This window comes from Pocillopora damicornis, chromosome 7, assembly GCF_964200805.1.
Source record: "Pocillopora damicornis chromosome 7, jaPocDami1.2, whole genome shotgun sequence".
In the NCBI taxonomy this organism is placed as follows: Eukaryota; Metazoa; Cnidaria; class Anthozoa; order Scleractinia; family Pocilloporidae; genus Pocillopora; species Pocillopora damicornis.
The window spans coordinates 24,670,131-24,690,622 of NC_142676.1; the positions used below are offsets into that span (position 1 = coordinate 24,670,131).

A 20,492-nucleotide genomic window follows, 5' to 3' on the forward strand; every position below is an offset into this window, starting at 1 on the left:
TTTCTTACCTTCCTTTGCAACTCAGCTCTTTTTATTCTCACCGCTGAGTTCACATATACCTCTTTCGTTAAATAAGTATTCTTTAGGGACAACCCTGAAAACCCTTTTACGGTGTGCGAAACCTCACGAACGAAATGCTGAGCGGGGAGGAACTCACAGACACTTTTGGTGGAGAGAGTTTGGATAAGCTCTAGCACCGCTGGTTATAACTGCTAACTTTTCCCTTTTTAACCCTCTTCCTCGAGAGTCAGGTCTTCCAGACTATGGGTCTTTATCCGCAGTTCAAATATATGGCCTCTTTCTTGTCCTCTCCCCGGTCGTGGCCGGTGTATTGCTTCCTAATCTTAAAAGGTTTGGCAATAACTCACATCAAGAACAAAAAATAGACACAGAGTTATGTGGTTACTCATTATATTCTAATTCCTCAGATTGACACATGTTTAAGCATGGTAATGTTATCCTAGAATAAACTTGTAACCAGCGCTAAAAATGACAATTTTCGATGTGGTTGTTTAGTTGAACAGCCTATCATCATCAGATTGAGACACGGAGCGGCTGTTTAGCGGCAGGGTGGGTCTGAAGTTGTTGCACATAGGCTGTTCTTCATCATTCAGGAGGCTCCTGAAAGCGCGCAACTGAAAAAAAAATTTTCTGTACAGGTCACCATTGAAACATTGAAACAGTCTTAGAACATTTTTAAGCGGTTTGTGGCTGTGAAGATAGTACCATATGGTTCCATTTATTTAAAAAAAACCAAGATATTCTTAGTCCAGGGAGAAATTGCTATGACACCCGATGAAATGGCAGAGATATTTTGCATTAATCATGATTTGGAAGTAAAAATCTTCTCACCACATATTCGCTAGCACGAATTGGACGCTTCAGCACAATCCATTTCACTGATTGGTAGCAGGGAGGAGTGGTAAGGGAGCCCTTGTATGAGTAGAACTCCGACAAATCTCTCAGATGAGGAACCAAGTTGTTTAAATATATTGCTCTGATAGGCTTTTTCGAACCTGCCACAGAAACAATATAATCTCATTCCCTGTATACAAGACGGTAATATTTGGTATTCATACAAACCCTAGTACGGAAATATCTTCTTCTGTTGGACTTCGAGAACATAGGAAATCGTGAATGAAACATCGGTGAAATACGTTATCATCTGTTCATCATTTTATGTCTAACACAGTAATTATTATATTATGGTAAAATGTTGAATAAAGAAAATAGTCGCCTATGATTATTAAACAAATTCTCCCTGTCATTAACAGGTGAAATGTATTGAGTAGAGTATGGGGAATATGCATACTGATGTTAGAGTGTAAAGGATTCTAGTTCTTCATGGGAAGTTACTTTATCCGTGCCTTACCAGCCTTCCTTATGTATCGCGTTGCTCCACATATAATTTTTAACGAATAACTTGAGTCATCCTCATCATCTCCCTTCGATTCAAAACAAAAAACCGTCGCTGGGTCAAAACTGTGTCGAAATATCTATAAGACCTGCTGGTACAGTAACCAGCTGCTGTTCGGGAAATGAGCTTATGCTCCTCCCCTGAAGTGACTCTACTCGGGAGAATTGAAAACCGAACTCGAAAGTAAGGCGGAAATCAAGTTGAGTAACTATAATAACAGTGTGAAATCGAATCTTGAAAGTTTTAAACGTGTTTTTATCTCGATCAGACAGAGTCTCCATGTACATGATGTAGTATTCGTATTTTCCGGTCAGACCTTATTATCGTTTTATTATACAAGTTAAAGAACGGTAAGGTGCAGTTGTTAAAATAAAGAACAACACTATTCACAGAAATTGGCGTTCAGTGGATGATTGCTGAGAAACTAAACTACATTTGATTCCCGAAGACCGGGCCATGGTTGTTAAATATGACTCGTTGACTCGTTAGAAAACCAAGGGCGTAGCTGGGGATCCTGGGGTGCCCATGACCCCCCCCCCCCCTTCTTCTTTTTAAGCCTTTTTTGTCACACTAAGTAAAACACCGTGTGGAGAAGGACATGAAAATCTGCTTTGTACCCTCTGTTTGACGAAGTGTGACCCCCCCTTGGAAAAATTCTGGTTACGCCCCTGCCGACGGATTTGTCTGTTGACTGTGCACTTCGTTCAAAAGCATTCCAACCTTTTTGAGTGGACGGACCAATAAAGAAATCCCATCGATTTATTTAGTCAGCGTGTGTGAACACAAAACAAAAGTAGAGCTTCATAAGAAAAATTGAAACATAAATTGCAGCACTTTTGTTTTCACCGTTGATTTTTGCCGACTTTCCTCACCATTCATCAGCGCTAGGTTGACTTGAAACAAAATGATAACATCTTTTTTACCTGTAAAAAGACACCAATCACAGCCAATCCGTCTCGTTTGTCCACAGCAGTTTTAAAATCTCCATACTTCGTGTTATAGTGCACCAAATGAAGCTGAAAAGGAAAAGCATGTTTTACCATTTACCTTGAACTTAAACAACAAAGATGTTCAACTTTAAAATTTTACCTATACTTTTAGGAAAACTGAGTACTTGACAACTCACACTAAAACTGTGATCTCGTTCGGATATGGACAGAATTTAGATATCGTTCGCAAAGGCAACCTTTTCAACCTTTTTTATACAGGCTCGCTACATAAATTCGATCATCTCCTTATTGCCCCTCCAGATAATGCTCTAATCACTAATTGTGTCCCATTACCTCTCCTGAGAATGCCTTTCCGTTGACAGTGTGTTCAGATCCTCTGTTGTTCTTACAACCAAAATGAATGTGCAACTGCTGAAGCTTATACACGCTGTTCCCCAGGGGACCTCCGGTGAGTGTTGAAGTACCCCTTGGTTTATCTATTGCCAGGGTAGGAGCATGACCATTGTTCTCTAGAACACCGCTGACTCTTCCATACCGATTCTCAGCTAAAAACCGGAGTGCCTTCAGACTTCCGTCATTTTCCACCGAGCGGGTTTCAATATTTATGGGGGACTGAGCGCTCCCGTCACAATACTTTGAAACCTTTCCCCAGTCTTTCGGACCATATATTTTATGGACTTTGTCTGCGTATAAAATTAAATACATGTTTGCAAAGACTCGTGATCACTTTATGTTTAGATGAAAAGATAATTGCCATTAATACGTTTTGCGTTTTATTAATAACATATCCACATATATCTATATATCAAGTCAGTAAAAAACTCCAAGGACGTCTTTTAAAAGAAGCAACTCATAATACCTGTTTCACCATATTTCCACTTGGTCCCTGGGCAGTAGAAAAGAAAGGAAAAATAAATTATTGTTTCTGTCTTTTGAGTATTTACGCGCACAAGTTAAAGTTAAGTTATCCCTAACATTTTTATCTTCCACTCGTAGAAAGAAAAACTAAACACCAAAGCATAAGTTTTGTACAAGTGTAATTTAATTTATTCAAAAGATAGATTTAATTTCTGCAATCCTCTAATGCTAGCAAATAGTTGTAAAACAATCCTAAGCCCATATGAGTATCATACCTTGTGCGGTCAGGGCTGAACCCACGAGAACAGATAATATAACAATTTGGAACATTGTGTTTTGCGTCTGTAAATAGGAACAAATTGGTAAGTAGTTAAAACATTCTCAAAGATATAACTTCAATTAACTTTGCATCACTCAACTATCCCGGTAACGTTAACCTTAGCTTCTCGAGATTTGTCCACCGAAATTGGTGAACTGGATTGATAAAACACGGAGGAGTGAAGAGAAGCAGCAAAATGCAATTCAATGTTTGTTTGTTTGTTTGTTTTTTCATTGGAACGATCGTCCCAACAGGAATTAAAGAAAATATTTCACCTTAAACTGATCAAAAAGTGATGGTTTTCACTTCAGAATGAGTATAAAATGAAAAAAGTTAAGCAAAAGTACGTCTACAGCATGTACTTTTTTCTCGAACAGAATTTCTTTAATTAGTATTCGAGGCCTTAATCTCATGTGGCAGGGAGCAAATTGGAGTATTCTAGCACGGTTGGTGGAAAGACTGCAACATTGGTTAGACAGATGTGTTGGGTAGGAATTTACAGCACTTGTAAAGTTGGTCTTTAAGTTTGCAGGTGAAAAAGCTCTCCAAGGTGAATATTTATTCTCAGAAAATGAGATGCTCGACATTTCTCGTGAGTTTATTTTGCGTGTTTGACCAGAGATTTACCTACCTGCGTAAATTCGTGGATGGTAATGTTTTGGTAGTAACAAATATCACACATTTTCCGTCTTGTCTCTCTATTATTTTTCTCACTTAATTTTAAAATCGTTACCAAAGGAAGCGTTTTTTTATTGTAAGAAAGCAAGTTTTGATTTTACTGTATCACTCATCTGGAACTGGCGTTATTAACTTAGTTCTATTATGCAATGTTGAAATAGAATCACACCATTGAATTGTGTACCTTTGCTCAGCTTGAGCTCAGGGAGGATTTTCATGACTAACAGAAAACTGGAAAATAATTTTCCTTTCTAGAGAGCGACACTAGCGACCGCTAACCAATCGAATTCCACAGGAAAAATCTTGCAGGAAAGATTTTACACCAAACAACTCAGTTATCGCTTATGGCAACAGAATTTCATTGTTGTCATTCACGTCATTATATAACCATGTATACCAAAATACTTTGAATTTTGTACAAAGCTGCTAAGTCCAATATGATCTGGTGATAGTGATGATATTGATGATTCCTTGATTCTCTAAGCCAGTGAAGGTCATCGATAAAATTTGAATGAAAAAAAATATGTCGAACCAATTGATGAAAATGCAATGCTGGCATATCTGAGAGTTCCGAAACATTAACCTTTTTTATGAATTTTTTAAAATATTTTCTAACACACTGTTAAAAAGAAATGTTTCAGCTAATCCTGGAAAACTGCACTTGTTATCTCAGTAAGAAACGCATCTATGTAGATGTGACCGCTAAGAGCATCCATCTTAATGTTTCTTTTTCTCTGTGGTTGGTTGTCAAGACTGTACGAAAGTTGGTAGCGCCAGTAAATTATGAAAAAGTCGGCCTTGAAACTAGAAAAAAGGTTGCACATAAATTTTCACTTACACTTACCAGACAAACACTTCGAACAGATCCAAACGCGGCGCGAAATAAGTCAATGGCTATTACTCGTTCACTCAAAATTACTTTTTTCAACACGCCTATTCTGATTGGCTGATCTGCGGGAAATATTTATTGACACCCGTTCTTGTATCTTATCCCATACCGATATAAATGCCTCCACCCTGATTGGTTTTTTGTTAATATCTTTGATGGAAAATCTGTGTAAATGTTAAAGGCCAGCTGATTCAATTGCGTTTGTTGTAAATTACGAAGACAACAGAAGCTTATAAAATATATAGAGGTGGTTCTTTTTTTTTCCAGCAATTTTGATCTTCATCTTTGCAAGCATAGCCAGAGTATCGCATCAGCATATTATAGAAAACAAAAACTGAAAACAATTGACAATATACACAATTCTGGAGCTATTATAACGGCAAGAAGGACTGTGGGGATGAAAATTAATAAAACAGACAGCGAATAAGACTGCTTCACATCTTAAAAAGTATTCAGATGTCTACAGACGTCAATCTGGCTACACTGTTTCAGAAGCTTTATCTAACTAGAAAAAGATACGCAACACAATAAGTTTGCAGCTCCGTAAACCCCAGCGTAGAATTTGGCCAATCTTTGACAAACTTGTTAGCAGAACGTTTGCTTAGATCTCAAGATCGTAGGCCGAAGGAAATGTGAATTATCAGGTTGAGCATTTTTATCAACTTTCAGACTAGAAGTGGGTGAGGTTTTAAAAAAATCTCGGAGTGCACCTGACGCGGCACAAACCAACCTAGGGAAAAACCTTATAAAAATTGTTTATATCATTTTCTTGTATCAAATGGAAAACAGCACCAACTTTGGTAGTGGTGAAAATTTTCCAGCAGCCATGAAAATGTCAGCAAGCCGTCAGATAATATGATCTTATGAAGGTTTGTAACTGAAAATGGACTAAATTAAGAGCAAATACATGGGTTCGAAAAAAAAAAGCCACGGTCAACATACCCAACTCACAAGCATGCAAAACGACCTTAATCAGAGGAATCAGTAGCAAATAATGATCTCCGTGTTGGAATCAAAATCATCAGAGAGTATAGGCCTTACTCAGTGTGTAACACTTTAATCGAGGTCGCATTTAGTCCCCAAAATAACACTCGTACAACCTTATGGTTTGGCTAACTCTCTGATAATCGCAAAAGAGAGCGAGATAGCGTTTAAAGGCGTCGACTCCCTCTCGTACAAACTCAATACACCTCCTTACGACTCACCGGAATCCACTGGTGAACCCAGGATACCGAGAATATTTTCCTGCCAATTCCAAAGAAAAAACCATAAAGAAACGCAGAGGACAGGCTTGATAATTTAGGACTCTTAGTGTGATGTTTACCAATATAACGCAAGATAATATAAGGATCACAAAAAGTAATGGCAAATGATTCATATAAGCCCAAAAGGTTACACGGTCGTTTCAGCTTAGTGTTATGGTGAAAGCCCACTTTTTATTAACTTTTCTGACTTTTTTTGTAACCTTCGGTGAACTACCATTTAATTAAGATAGATATTTGCTAAAAAGGAAACGAGTTCAAATTATGACCCGGCTTTCTACTGGTAATCATGTAGACCTCGTTATGTCTTAGTGACACTATTGGATCGTCAATGGTAAAAGGGGACATTCAGCAGGCCAGAGAGCTTTTCCTTTCCAGGCCACGTGAAAATCTTGCGGCCATTCAGCGGTTTCACAGGCCTGAAGTTGTTGCACAGAGGGTCGTCGTTAATCGTGGATAACGATCGCAGTAATTCCAGCTGAAAAGAAATTGTTAGATTGCATTAATATGCTAAAAATTGGAAAATAAATGCGTGGTTTTTACACCTCTTTGTATAAAATCCGTCTGAGCAGTGGCATCAACATCAAATTTTCTCGGCTTGAGCGGTACCTATATTCTCTTACCTATGGCGCTACGCTGTGCGCACTCTAAGCACTGCGAGCTCCGCTACTAACCTGGGATTCGGTGATCGGTATTGGGTTCTTCATTACGATCCATTGCACGGATTCGTAGCAGGGAGGGGTGGTAAGGGAACCTTTGTACGTGTAGTAGGGAGCGCTTTTTGACATCAAGTCTGGAACAAGCTGTGTCAGCGGTATACCGCCATCAAGACTGTAGCTGTCACCTTCAAAAAACACAACAAGCTGAAATTCGCACCAGTCTCACTAGAAGTAAGGGCGTAATCGCAAATGACACAAGTGTATGTTTAATTACCATTGGGAGTTACGACATTGGTTGAGGCCAGAGCAATTTTCTCCATCCATTTGTTGAATCCTCCGTTCACCTTCGAAAAAAAGTAAGAACGAAAAGGTAATCGGTTAACTTCTGGGTGGAGACGAATCTGTTGGAAGCGTCTCCGCTAGCAAAAGTAATGACGATATGCAATATGAATTCCGTAATTTGTCAATTTATCCACCAAAGCCTCAAAGGGTCAAAAGTTAAACAAATTAATAAGTATGGTTAAGAAAAAACACAACACAAAAACTACCTGCAGAAACACTCCGATAACCACCAACCCATCGGGCTTGGAGACGGCGTCCTTGAAATTTCCATAGATGTCATTATAAAACACCAAGTGCATCTGCCAGAGGAAACGCAAGTAAAAAGCACTAGAGTATCTCATTCGTAAACTCTGTGTCTGAACAGGCAAGGGCCAATTCGACGAAAACAACAAAACGAGGCCTCAGCAAATGTTTTACTATAATGTGTCAGAAAAAAGTAAATTCCTACGAAGCGCAAAAAATAGCAATTACTACCAGACAAACTACCTAAAAACCACTGCAACCGAAATTAAAGAAAACGATGAAAATGAAGCTGCTCACCAAATGCTGAAGATACCTAGGGTTGGTGATTGGGAAAACCGAGAAAGGGAAAATCTACTTCTACCAACACTATTTCAAGGTTAGGCACAAAAAACTCTGGTAAAAAGAAAGGGGCGAGACAACAAACTATATCACTAAATTACTAAATTTACATACAGCACGTAACAAAGGAGTGTAATTGAAAAAATACCGAAGAGCAAAAAAGTATACGATTACAAGTAAGTGACGAAACGAAAACAAAAGTGAAAAATTTCCCCAACAGTATCGTTCTTCAGTTGGAAAGAACTAACGTCAATAGAAATTCACACTAGTGGACTATCATTTTGATTGTATGCTGGACAGCCTTCGCGAGAGTGTATAAGTCTCAAGGAAAAAAACCCTTTTTTCTCCTCTAGCTTAACAATTGTTCTTTTGAAGGAAGTCTTGCAAGATTCATTCCTTTGCTTACTTATTGTAATTTTTTCATGTGGGTCCTTAATTCGTGCAGCTTTAGCATTAATTCATGTTAGATACCTCTGATGCAAAAGAGTTTCCATCCACGGTATGTTCAGAGCCAACATTGCTTTCGCATCCAAAATGAAAGCGAAACTGTTCCAGACGAAAGGTGTTTTGACCAAGAGGACCTGCCGTGAGGGTTACACCGCCTTGGGTTTTATCCAGAGTAACTGTAGGGGCGTGGCCATTATTGGACAAGACACCACTCACTGTTCCATCCTCATTATCAAAGATCGGCACCAGGCCACCATAAGAAGAGTTTATCTGAGACAAACTAGTAACTATGTCGATGGGAGACTGGAACTGACCACTGCATGACGGCACCGCTAGACCCCAGTCTGCCGGACCGAACTCTAGAGAAAGTTTTGAAAGAAGACAGTGAATGTGTTGATGGGCAACGAAGGACTAAGCTATGAGACTCAAACTGGCATCTAGAAGTTTTTGCGAATGTATTGATTTCTGTGTGTTATCTCATCACTCAGCGATTGAAAGTTAATGGAGAAAAAGGACGACAACTGGGCATAACGAAGCATAATTTGAATCATACCTGTTTCTTCGTATCCCCACCGGCGTCCTCCTAGTAAAAAAAAACATCAGAGATCGATAGAAACGTTTTAGAGTTTAGATCATTTTAAATTGATCTTGAATTACATCTCTTCGCCATCTCTGCATTTTCACCCAGGGCTGCCAAATTCAAGCGACAAAAACAAAAAAAATTGACGTCCCAATGAGCAGATTGTCTCGATGGTATACTTCATGGGCTCTTACTCAGATCAGGTCAAGGAATCAGTTGCTCTTAGTTTGATTTAATATGAATGCGAGACAAGAATTGCTGTGACTTACTTACAGGGGAAATTCTCACTGGTTTTAGTTGTTTGATTTCGGATCATAAATGTGAGGAAGTAGAAATCTTACCTTGGTCAGCAAACGCGTTGTTGAAAATTGCCACCAAAACAACAACAAACAGGCATCCCATGATGCTGGACAAATCTGTCACCTGCGTTTAATAACAATGAGCCTTAGAAATTCGGTTGTGTATGAGGTTGTTACAGACCGATACATCAAAATCGACGAATTCTCTGGTATCATAGTTCTTAGACTGAAGTTTTTTTTCTCATAATTAAATGATCATTGTATCATAATCAGATTTTGTCTTTGTTGAATCCTGGTTGTTGTGTCATTAAAGATTCGTTTGTTGATCAAGAAAATCAGTGCTAAATATATTTGAATAGCACCCTTTTCTAAACTATCGTCATCAAACTCTGAAAAATTTCGACAAGAATTTTCTATAAATTTTTAATTACCGCATTTTGTTAGAAAAAAAAGATCCCTTTCTCTCTTCTGTTTAAATATGGTTGGGCAAAAATTGATACAAGAGCTTGAGGAATCATGAACTCCAGAGTTTACGTCAATTCATGAAGACCTTACAAAGTGAAGAGTTTGCAATGAAGCTAAAGTTCTATCTTCTTTTCCCCCAGTCGTTCCTTAAAAATTTAGCAGGACTATTTTCCGTAAGATATAGTGAGCTCTAGGTTAAATATACCGAAAGGGCAAAGTTATCAAAGATTTCCAGCTGTCTCCAAGACACTGATACAATTGAAATATTTACCAAAAAGTTTTTAAGTATCGAAACTTACCCGTTTGCTTTCTTCCTCTCTAAAATGAATACTTCCTCAGCGTATGCAAGTACAAACAGTAAATAATTGATCACAAGTTATCTCAATTAGAGCCAAAACCACAAAATACCATTTAATTGTGAAGATTTAGCCAATGGTTTCTATAGCCCTTTTTGTTTCGTTGTCTTTAGCAGAGAGAATTTAATTATTTGAGTCAGATGACGAGAGATACTCCAATTGTTCAACAATTTCGCTGTTCTTCCATTATTCCCTGTTGTCTGCAACGATAAAAAAAAATTCGACAAAAAGAGTGAATATTTAATTTCAGTGGAAATCATAATTACTGTAGAAAAGCTAGTTGCCGAACAAAGATATGCATTGCTATGAAGCGTGATCAACCCGGGCGATGGGAACGAAACAAAAAGCTTCCCATATTTGGGTCAACGTGTTTCAAGACTTACCTGCTCTAGTAGATATTGTAAATGTAGAACAAATTAAACAGGATGTTGCGAAACTGTGTATCACTTTCCACTGTTACTGATCTCAGTAAACAAGAGGTAGGAAACATCGATCACGCTACAACAAATCGTTTCCGTTTTTTCACACGAAAACTATTTTTTTAGCGAAGATTTCAGGTTCCTTTAACTTTTTCGAATTCTCTGTCTCAATAAAACACGGTCCCTCGAAAAGTTGTGTTTGTAAATTAATGGAATAAAGAAATTGAGGTGAAATTTGGAATGAAACTCGGAGAATCGTAGTGCATTTTACTTTTTAACCGTCATACCGAAGGCACATAATTAATTTAGTCGCGAAAGGAAACAGCTGAAATATGAACCAATATGAACCAATATGATTTCAATCTCGCATTTAAATTTTACGAATGGATCGAAAATGGAGAAAGAAGAGAAGAGCTGCAATGGTTGAGTTCGAAGTACCGAAATGTCATTTTGGAACTCAATTTTCGTTGAGTGATCACAGGTGCTGAAGCTATTTCACGGAAACACGGAGATCTCTGACGCATAATCAATCCAGCAATCCTTCATGAAATTGAATTTATTTGGAAAAACAAGAAAGTTGGGAATCCTTCCTGTATCGAAATGAAAGTTCAGACGAGGTCAACCGTGCCCTGGAGAACCTGGGAGCCACTCGAAGGAGGTAACCTTGGAAACATGCTAGCACGCTAGAATTCCACAAAATGGCGAACGCTGCGAATGGGATGCTTTTACAAGAGCCAAAATCTGGCCCCACTGGCTATCCTTTGCAACCTCGATCACCCATAAGAATTTTAGTAAGTCTTCAAGCTTCTCAACAGCTATAAATTAAGTCAAGCCGAATTATTTTATCGTTTTCCATGGTCACTGGTTGCTGTAAACGTCTTTGATCCGGAAATGAGAGCTCTTCTGTATAATTTGTTTACATTTCAATTACACCAAACTGATGAGCGATATGTTAAGCAATTCTTTAATGTTTATAGTCTGGAAGAAGAAGTAAGAGCCCGTACTATGAAGACCCGGTGTCGGAGAGAGAAGAGTGGTGGCGATCCACATTAAAGGTGAGTTGAAATTCTGAATAACTCATTTGATAGTTTGGGCAAACACGCGATAATTGAAGCCATAATTTATAAAACTAACACTGGTTTTATTTCTTGGTACATAGCTTAGAAAGCTATATATACTCTTAAAGTCAGCTTACTTTCGCAAACGCCAGTCTCTGTGTGATGTTAAGTTGGTAGTAAAATGATGAGATGTATTTGAGTCTGCCGATATCTGACGTGTTACTATAGGAGAGCACAAAATGTAATTGTTCAAGGGAGGTAAAATTGGCAAAACTTGACATGACTGGACTATTGACAACCTGAATGGTGTATTTGGGGAGGTAATCAATGTAATATATTGATGAGAAAATCAAATTGCTAATCAAAATCAATCTACAAAAATGATCAGTTCTTAATTTCATAGTTACTGAATAATTGTTAATCATTCAGTAGTCAAGGCAATATGTTCAGACACACTTGACAATGGGTTGAGAAGCCCTGATTTAAGGCCCAGCCAGGTTGCTGTGTTGTGTTTTTAAGCAAGATACCGCAGTGCCTCTCCACCCAGGCATATAAAATTGGGGAGGGTAGGGTAGGATGGTGGTGATCAACTTCAATGGAGTCTGCTACATATTTTCTTTTTCTTTTCTTTTTTAATGTGTTGCTGTGAACAACAACGAGACACATATTAAGCCATTTAAACAATGGAATAGTGTCTGTTCCTGTTTCTTCTGAAGACTTATATTCTATGTTATGGTTTCAGGACACACCTGTTCCTGGAAGTTATGAACTGAAAGATTTTGTTGAGGAAATGCATGGAAAACCTGTGAGAACTACATATGGATTTAAGAATGCAGGAAGAAAAAGAAATGCTGACCCATCACGCAAAGGTGACAAATTAATGCCAGGACTGTACAAACATGGAACATCCATTGATGAGCTGAATAAACAACATGTGACATACAGTTTTAAGTCTTGCAACAGATATCATACTCCAACAGCACTAGTGGGATACATGGACAAGGTATTCTGTAGATCTTGGCTGGGGTTCAAATTTTTGATTGGTTTTTAAACATTTTGAAAAGTATTTTGAATTCATGCTTACTACATTGATTAACTTTCATTGCAGGAGTTTGTGAAGAGTCAAATCAGCCCAAACACATATTACACTGGGTACAAGTATGTGCCTAAGTTACCTTCAAAGTTAGTAAATCAGTTGAAGATGGAAAGAATAAATCCACATTCATTGGTCATGCAATGTAAATCTTGTCATTGAAAATATACAGGGAAATAACTACCTGCTCAAACATAGTCAAGACTTTCTCATTACTGTATATTTACCATCTTGACATGACATTCTTTTTAATAGGCACCCAGCTTTCAAGTCTCAAGAACGCAGATTCCCAACCATCTACTTTAAACCAGTGAGTGATTCCTTAAAAAAAAAATACTGTGTTTGTATTGAGAAACCAGGAAATTCAATGTTTTATTCACCAGGGATACTGTAATGAGAAATTAGATACTTATAGTCACTCGTAGGGGTTGAGGAGTTAACAATGGCACAGTCTGTAGATTTTGGTAGATTTATATCACAGTGCTCTGTCAGTTCCATATATCTTTCCTTTTTGCTTCACAGGCTACTAGACCTTTTGTGATTATTGATATTTATGGCATAATTTTTTTTGTGTCTATTTTTTGTCTCCGCAGAGAGAAGGTCCCCCTCCTGGAGAGTACAAACTCTCCAAGGACCCAATTTTACCAAAAGGACCAAATGTTACTTCTCCATTCAAGTCAAAAACTCCAAGATTTGTCCAACCTCATGTGCTGGTATGTAATGGCAAACAGATAAATGTAGAAAGAGTTCTATGGCAGTGGCATACAGCTCTAACTCAGTGAGCCAGAAATCCCTGAGAGTTCTTAATTAAGTTGTAGTGCTAGCTTTTATGGATCAAAATCCCCAAAATCATATCAGAATTTAGTGTCAGGAAAATCAATGTAAGGGCATGAATTGCTTTTCTTTTGGCTCACCATTATACTACTGAAAGACCATTTGTAGTAACATTGATACTTCATACTCTTGAATGTGTTGGGTTTAAATGTAATTTTAAATTTATTTTAAGAATGTATTAAAACCAATGAAAATCCCTGGAATTTTATGAGTTATAGCTTGTGTGATTTTTCTCAGGTTGAAGACAAGAACAGTCGATTTTGTGCTATTTATTTTCTTGTTTCTAGGGGAAAGTGGTAGCCAAGTTTTTCGCACAATGCACTCTGAATTGAAAGGTTCAAGGGTGTAGTCATTTTGGAGGTACAAAAACAGCGAAAAGCTCAAGATCTAAAGATGAATATGACTTGTACACAAAAGAAATACCCAGAATACTGGCATTTATTGTTGTCTGTATTGTTTTCTTTCTTTTTCTCAAAATAGAAAACACCTGGTCCTGGAACATATTGCAAGACATACCAAACACCAATGCCAGATACAATCAAGAAAATGGCAAGAAATTATGGATTGTTCTTTACCTCAGGGACTTATGGAGATTATTAATAATATATTTTTCTTATGAATTAAAAATGGGAAGGATATGATGTCAGACACAAAGGAAGGTGAAGGAGATACAAATGAACCACCAACCAATACTCCTGCTGATGCACTTGAACATCTGTAAATTGTAAATATAAAAACTGGCTTTTTGAAATTGCATTTGTTTTTTTATAAGAGTATGTGAGGTAGAAATAAAACAAATTGATACATGTGACACATTGAAGTTTATTTATTTGGATGACCTTTCCAGGCAGAAAGAACACTTGATACAGAAGGGAATGGTTAAAGGTGGAGAAGTTTGACAAAGATTGCATATAACAAACTCAGATTTTTATGATGTACATACTGTGATACAGATCCCAAAAGTCATAGACATGCTTCTTCTCCCTACAATTTTAATACATTATCTAACAAGCAGGTAATGATAATATACATACTCATCAGCAAGAGGATATTGCCAGCATGAACTACATATTCTTGTAACAAATTCACAAGGAACTGTAGAACTCATCAAAGGGAGAATTACTTTCTGATCTGGGAAATGGAGTAAAGATGCACATCTGCACTGTGCAACCTTTACAAATATTGAAGAGATGTTAACCAAGGGGATTAAAAACCACTCTTAGAAACAGTAATGTTGTGTCAAAAGTGACCAGAGTTAGCGCACCTTTAAAAGAACAATCTTTCCTTTATCAAACCTCCTGTACAGACGATGATTGGTCTCTCCAATTCTTTCAAGAGACCAGAGAATTGTGGACACCAGTTTATCATCTAAATTTGATTCTTCTACACTATCAGCAATATGGTTTAACAATCGTCGAAACATACTGCAACCTTCTGCGGATGCTGCCCTGATCTTCTGCAGTTCTAGCCTCTGATTATCGTCATGCCAAACAGCTCTTGCAATCTTGCGCAACAACTCAATACATTCCTCTTTTTCTAATGAATCTTTTGATGCTGCAAATATGTCAAGAAGTTCTTGGACAGTTTTGTGAGCTATAGTTTCCTCTTTGAGTGGAAAGGCAGTGGAAACTGATGAAAAATTGCAGAACCGAACACATTGTAACGTAACGCTTTCACCTAATAGAGTAAACTTATTTGTTGTCCCAGAGAGGCACTTGGTGTTAGCTGCATTTATGTTGTGAGGGAACATTGACAGAGCTCTTAGAGTTGATGAGCAAAGAACAGTTCTTTGCATCATTTTTCTTGTCATGGTGCCCACGAACAAGTTTGGAAGCCTCTTGGTCAGAAGCACACTCAGCTGGTTTACCATTCTTTAGACCTTCCAAGAATTATTCCCAGTTATTTCCTTTGGAAAGAACAGGAGAGAAAGTGTGAAAAACTGCGATTACTACAAATTTTGTATCACAGCAGATTACAACTGACTCTGAACTAGAAAAAGCTGTTTTCGAACTAAGGTTAAACATGTTGAATTGTCACGACTTGACAATAATTGATAACAGATCGAGTGAACGCAATTAAAGGTTAACAGACGGTTCAAGCCTTGATATTTTCAACCTTTTAACTTCACATTAGTTAAGCTTGAATCAAACACCTAGGATTATCTCTTTTAAATGTTTCAATCCACAGTGCATGATATGTGAGTACGAGGTTGGTTCACTCTTCTAGGATTTCCGAGGTGCTAGGAAACGATCTTAAAATTCACAATGTATTGACTGAAAAATTCCACAAATAAAGCTTAACAAATTCTTATTCAACAAATAATCGGAGAAGTTAAAACACAATAGCGTAGGTAGAAAACTAACCGTTTAGAACAGTTTGATTTACGGCCTTTCCCACTCTGTTTCAGAAAGCACTTCTGGAGGTGCAGCTTCGTTGTGGATGGATACTTCGTATAAAAATACTGATTTATCTTAACAAACTTATTTGAGCGGGGCGAAGGATCAGCTGAGAGATTTGATGGTTAACTGAACACGGCGTACCTGACACAATCAGAAAGTTACATATATAGATGTAAATATGTTAAATTTATTAGAATATAATTTAAAAACAGCAACTGACAAGGTACATGTAAACATGACTTAAATTTTCCATAGTTGGAAGTAAAAACAGTTAGGTCTGGTCAGCTCACAGCCTTTGTGAGTGAGGTTGCATAATTAAATAGAAGGCACAATAATTTATACTCCATAACTTGAGATAGTCAAATTAATCTTTAAGTCATCCAAATTTCATAATATTAATTGATAGAATGTATAACTGATTCTAAAGTATGTCGCAGTTCTTGCAACATTCAAGGCATATCAATTTGAACCCCATTGAATCTAGTTATTGATGAGAAATCTTGCCACAATCAAATTCAAATCTAAAATCTTGAAAGTTTAACAAAATAGATGAGTATATTTAGAGGGCAAATTTCTTCCACTTCAGGATTCCTTTGAAACGTTTTTACAGCCATTTACACTCTTTTAATTGACTTGAGTTGAGACTCCAAATAAAGACATATATCAAACAGATTTTAAAATTTGTCATTTGAAAATATCAATAAATTCATGGTTCATAATTTACCCCAGTGCCTCCAGCTCTCTGGAAACCACAAAAGATGAGGCATGAATACTAACTACATATCAAAATAAGTATCATAATCAATGTTGCCAGCATTATCATAATTGTTATTATCGCAATTATTACTACTAACATCATCACCTTCATCAATATTATCAGCATTAAAAAACAACCAATATGTGGGGGCTATTATGCTGGATGAGAATAAATTATACACAAATTATATGTTTTCATTATCACAGGATACTAAATAAATGTTTTTTTTAATATTGTCATAAGTTGAGTAATAGTGATTCTAATGAGAACTTGCCATCTTTGAATTAATTTTCTGTAATGAATATCTTGAGATTGCTGACATACATGGTATAGCTGTAACTCTCCTCAAGGCACTATAAAGCAGCAATTGCCACTATTAACCAACACACATTCTTCTTAAAGGTTTCTCTCCAAAATTTTACTTGCTACTGTAAATTATCATTGAATATATTACTAAACAACAATGACAAAATCCTTAAATTCTCAAAGTCTTCAGTTTGCATCCATTTTTTACATGATCACTCTTTTGCTATTGAATGGCACAAACAGCACTCTTGTTCTGTTGTAAGGCAGTTGGCAGATCAGTGCTTTTGTTTAGTCGTACCATCTCTAAAATCTGAGGATGACAAGAAGAGGAAAACTAGGTTTTATTGAAAGTTCTTGCTGGTAGCAAAAATGAAGACCCCCAAAAGCTAAGACCTAAGACCCAAAAATCAAGACCTGAAAATCAAGACCAAGAAACCAAGACCCAAACACAAAGACCTGTGGTACCTCTTACTATTCCCTAAAATTCCTTGGAGTTCTTGAAAATTCAACAGGTAATAGGATTGTTCTACTGAGGTCTAAAATTTTCTTCTATCATTCTTAAAATAAGAGAGAAAACTGCTTGATTCTCCTTTTTTCCCCTGACCTAATATCCTGTTGCTCTGCTAGAGCTGTACTGAATTTCAGGAGAAGACCTTAAGTTCAATTATTTCTTTTGGGAACACACTCCAAAGAGAAGAGACCCATTTGATGATTTTACTATGTTTGAATCAGTTATGTACCATACAGCTCAGGGGAACACTTTCCTAAAATACCTCTCCAATCATACACTGAGGCAGCACCTATTTAACTTGATTAACTTAATTGTACCCTTAATACTGCTTATTAACTCAGAACTAAAACAGCAACTGGCATTTCTTTACTAAAAACCTCTCTCCTTTATAAGTCAAGAGAGAAGGAAATCAGATTTCAACTTACCCCTATACATTCAAAGAAGTCTATGGAATTTGTATTGTCCACATCTATCTTCTTAAATATCTTTTCCCTTATATCTGCCTTTGTGTACATCATAGAGTTCCCCTGCTGAGCTATTAAATCCAACATCTTTTCTAGTTCATCACTGTCTATGGTCTGAGAAAAAATGATAACAAATCAAAACCAAAATTACATAATTTATCCAACATGTGCATATTAACTACATTCAGTATTCATGTAGATAAATCAAGTTAAGAGTATAAAAGCCCACTTATATGCCCTATTGTTTAATATGTGTTTTCCAACCCAACCCTTGACTGTGGCTTCATCCTTATTTGTGTCTCAATGGAAAGAAAATATATTTGAAAAAACCCATGTTTTTTTCCTTTGATTGATTTGCTCCTCTAAATTCTTATAGAGTGAAAAATTCAACATAATTTTAAAAATTTTCCTAACCCCATTCCTGTCAAGATCTGCCTCCACAAACTTTTTCTCAGCAATGAGAACTGTACTTAGAGGAACATCAGGATATCTGGTGGCAATTTCCTGCGAAATGCAAGTAAGAGATTAATTTTAGAGACAGATATTTTCAAGCAATGTGGCAGACACCTAATTCAAATCACTACCTCATTTGTAAAATTCCAGAAAGAGGAAATCTCACCAATCAATGAGAAGGAAGCTTTGAGTGCTTCCCTAATCAAGTGGCTGCATAATTTTTTTACTTGATATTCATGCAGTTTTGGTTTGTCAATGAAGCTAAGCATTTAGCAATGCAAAATGATATGGGAACAGGTCTCAGCCAAAACAAACGAGATATTTGCTCTTAATATTGATATTTGCGCTAGTTCAGATTTTTTGACAAGATAAATGTACAGGTTGCATGTTTTTAGTTTTTTTCAGAGGCATGCCCCAGTCACATCTACTTCCTTAGCTTTTCACGACCTTAAGTTCTTGTCTTCTCGGAAAGGTTTAACAAGTCAGTGGTTGTCTAGTTCATCTAGCAGTAATATTCCAATAACATTTACCAGCCAGTCTCAATTAGCCTTCCAGAGGTATTGCAATATGTGCTCTTGAGTTTGTTAAAAATGACCCAATTTCTTAATTTTCAAGTAGATTTTGAACCCAGCATAGTTTTTCTTAGTCTAGAGTTTTACCTGGTATAACTTCTCTGGGTCATCAAATGGGTTGTCTATATTCTCTTTATTGTTTCCATCAGGTGTTTTCTCTTCTGCACCTTTAGTTCCTTTGTCTCTTTTTCTTTGTGCTGGTCTTTTAGGTTTTTTTGCCTCTGATTGACGGCGTTTTTTGGTTTCCTACAAATTTGTGAACAGAGAATTTTAACTATATCACTGTTGATTGTTGATTCAATTCATCAAAATACATGATAGCAAGCCAATAGCAGAAAACAGTAGTCTCTTGCTTGGATTACTTTCAATTTGTAAAAATCCTATGAAGAATTGAGGGGTCTGCTAACTTCCAATTAATTCTAGACGTACATTGCTGTAAAATGTAAATCTGATTATTTTGAAAATAATTTTGAAAAAAAGATATCAGGGTAAGACTTACCTTATTCTTTTCAGCCAACTTTAAAGAAAAAACAACAACAAAAAAGAAATCAATAAATTTGTTATATATCTGTAGCTAAGCAGCGTTTTAAGGGAGAAGAATTCTTCAAGTAATCCTTAGAAGTTAAGGCGTGTTTAAATGTGCATAATTATGAGGTAGTTTAAATGTAAACAATTCGTAATTTCAACGGTTGTGCGCGCGGAAGGAATTGTTTGATCGGTCAAACACCTGCTCTTGCATTCTTACAATTACTGACGAATTCTTCAAACCTATCAAACAAAGACAACTGTAATTATCACTTGCTTTACTGTGGATCGTTAAAAACAAATATTTATCGTTTTAATCGAGGGTTTCTTCAGATATTTATGCTCACTTGTTTCTCCAATTCCTCCATTTTCTTGCTCATGTCATAAACTGTTCCCTTTAGCGAATTACATTCTTTCTCCCTTTCGTGAAGTTTCGCTTTCAGTTCCTCTCTTTCCTTCAATCCCGTCACAAAATCGTGGGTTGTTTGATCCCTTTGCAGGGCTGGCTGATCAGTGGTTTCTTCAGACATTTGGCAGACAAATTATCGTCAGATCGATAAGTGAAATTGTCAATCCTATTAAATACACTGCGAGTATAGACTCAGCCAAGACGAACTTTGCTGACAAGTTTTAAGACTAACATATCCATGTTCATAGCGCGTGCTGTTTACCACGCTCAGTTTGGCCTTGTATGTAAACAACTGTTTGTTTGTTGTGTTGCTAGAACACGAATTCCTTTACGCTCTGCTGCTCTTCATTGTGCATCCAAGAACTCGACTACCACAACGAATCAGCTAAAGAGCAACACCAAAACAGCCTCAAATTTTCATTTATCTAGAAGTACTTCCTGTCGCGACTCGTGAGTGTAACTAATTAGCTTTTATTGTAAACGAAATCCTACATTCCGGTGGACAGTTGCCTAGACCGTCCTTCGCCCCACCCTCTCCACCCATCCCGTTTCCTTTTTTTTTTTTTTTTCTTTCGCTGATATTCTGAGC

The 20,492-nt window shown here is 37.0% G+C and overlaps 4 protein-coding genes across 6 annotated transcripts; 1 reads left to right on the forward strand and 3 right to left on the reverse strand.

Moving 5' to 3' along the window:
• Positions 1-397: 397 nt before the first annotated feature.
• Positions 398-5,171, reverse strand: LOC113667207 (carbonic anhydrase 2). The gene is made up of 8 exons (XM_089212520.1): positions 5,067-5,171; positions 3,501-3,567; positions 3,227-3,253; positions 2,701-3,050; positions 2,341-2,433; positions 1,373-1,445; positions 853-1,016; positions 398-635 (listed from the first exon to the last, which is right to left on the reverse strand). Exons 2-8 carry the CDS (start codon positions 3,553-3,555, stop codon positions 513-515), a joined length of 885 nt encoding a protein of 294 aa, XP_089068646.1. The 5' UTR covers positions 3,556-3,567; positions 5,067-5,171; the 3' UTR covers positions 398-512.
• Positions 5,172-6,142: 971 nt separating this feature from the next.
• On the reverse strand, positions 6,143-10,410 carry LOC113667148 (carbonic anhydrase 2). The gene is made up of 8 exons (XM_027182934.2): positions 10,047-10,410; positions 9,325-9,406; positions 8,957-8,986; positions 8,428-8,762; positions 7,581-7,673; positions 7,307-7,376; positions 7,048-7,217; positions 6,143-6,851 (listed from the first exon to the last, which is right to left on the reverse strand). Exons 2-8 carry the CDS (start codon positions 9,383-9,385, stop codon positions 6,702-6,704), a joined length of 909 nt encoding a protein of 302 aa, XP_027038735.2. The 5' UTR covers positions 9,386-9,406; positions 10,047-10,410; the 3' UTR covers positions 6,143-6,701.
• A 783-nt stretch (positions 10,411-11,193) lies between these two features.
• LOC113667134 (protein STPG4) lies at positions 11,194-14,318 on the forward strand. Its single transcript, XM_027182920.2, has 7 exons — positions 11,194-11,313; positions 11,500-11,577; positions 12,323-12,583; positions 12,689-12,762; positions 12,929-12,983; positions 13,267-13,386; positions 13,988-14,318. Exons 1-7 carry the CDS (start codon positions 11,221-11,223, stop codon positions 14,105-14,107), a joined length of 801 nt encoding a protein of 266 aa, XP_027038721.2. The 5' UTR covers positions 11,194-11,220; the 3' UTR covers positions 14,108-14,318.
• LOC113667135 (uncharacterized) lies at positions 14,085-20,438 on the reverse strand. Of its 3 annotated transcripts, XM_027182921.2 has the most exons (7): positions 19,842-20,379; positions 19,469-19,486; positions 19,057-19,215; positions 18,359-18,448; positions 17,906-18,058; positions 15,871-17,279; positions 14,312-15,413 (listed from the first exon to the last, which is right to left on the reverse strand). In XM_027182921.2, exons 1-6 carry the CDS (start codon positions 20,022-20,024, stop codon positions 17,193-17,195), a joined length of 690 nt encoding a protein of 229 aa, XP_027038722.2. In that variant the 5' UTR covers positions 20,025-20,379; the 3' UTR covers positions 14,312-15,413; positions 15,871-17,192. The 3 variants fall into 3 exon arrangements, with proteins under 3 accessions (XP_027038723.2, XP_027038722.2, XP_089068660.1); XM_089212534.1 differs by lacking the exon at positions 19,469-19,486 and having other exon boundaries at positions 19,842-20,438; XM_027182922.2 differs by lacking the exons at positions 17,906-18,058; positions 18,359-18,448; positions 19,057-19,215; positions 19,469-19,486; positions 19,842-20,379 and adding an exon at positions 14,085-14,222 and having other exon boundaries at positions 14,772-15,413; positions 15,871-16,086.
• Between the last annotated feature and the right edge of the window lie 54 nt (positions 20,439-20,492).

What these genes read in the sequence shown, in the direction of transcription:
- LOC113667207 (XM_089212520.1), bottom strand. Translation starts at nt 3,555, where the DNA reads ATGTTCCAAATTGTTATATTATCTGTTCTCGTGGGTTCAGCCCTGACC. An exon ending in GAAAGGCATTCTCAGGAGAG is followed by an intron (nt 2,434 to 2,700) that starts GTAATGGGACAC and finishes TTTCCTTTTCAG; the next exon opens with CTTCATTTGGTGCACTATAA. An exon ending in TGATTGGTGTCTTTTTACAG is followed by an intron (nt 1,446 to 2,340) that starts GTAAAAAAGATG and finishes TTTGAATCGAAG; the next exon opens with GGAGATGATGAGGATGACTC.
- LOC113667135 (XM_027182921.2), bottom strand. Translation starts at nt 20,024, where the DNA reads ATGTCTGAAGAAACCACTGATCAGCCAGCCCTGCAAAGGGATCAAACA. An exon ending in ACCCAGAGAAGTTATACCAG is followed by an intron (nt 18,449 to 19,056) that starts GTAAAACTCTAG and finishes TGCATTTCGCAG; the next exon opens with GAAATTGCCACCAGATATCC. An exon ending in ACTTCTTTGAATGTATAGGG is followed by an intron (nt 17,280 to 17,905) that starts GTAAGTTGAAAT and finishes TGTCATCCTCAG; the next exon opens with ATTTTAGAGATGGTACGACT.
- LOC113667148 (XM_027182934.2), bottom strand. Translation starts at nt 9,385, where the DNA reads ATGGGATGCCTGTTTGTTGTTGTTTTGGTGGCAATTTTCAACAACGCG. An exon ending in GTGGGGATACGAAGAAACAG is followed by an intron (nt 8,763 to 8,956) that starts GTATGATTCAAA and finishes AACTTTCTCTAG; the next exon opens with AGTTCGGTCCGGCAGACTGG. An exon ending in GAAACTCTTTTGCATCAGAG is followed by an intron (nt 7,674 to 8,427) that starts GTATCTAACATG and finishes TTCCTCTGGCAG; the next exon opens with ATGCACTTGGTGTTTTATAA.
- LOC113667134 (XM_027182920.2), top strand. Translation starts at nt 11,221, where the DNA reads ATGGCGAACGCTGCGAATGGGATGCTTTTACAAGAGCCAAAATCTGGC. An exon ending in GGTGGCGATCCACATTAAAG is followed by an intron (nt 11,578 to 12,322) that starts GTGAGTTGAAAT and finishes TTATGGTTTCAG; the next exon opens with GACACACCTGTTCCTGGAAG. An exon ending in TAGTGGGATACATGGACAAG is followed by an intron (nt 12,584 to 12,688) that starts GTATTCTGTAGA and finishes CTTTCATTGCAG; the next exon opens with GAGTTTGTGAAGAGTCAAAT.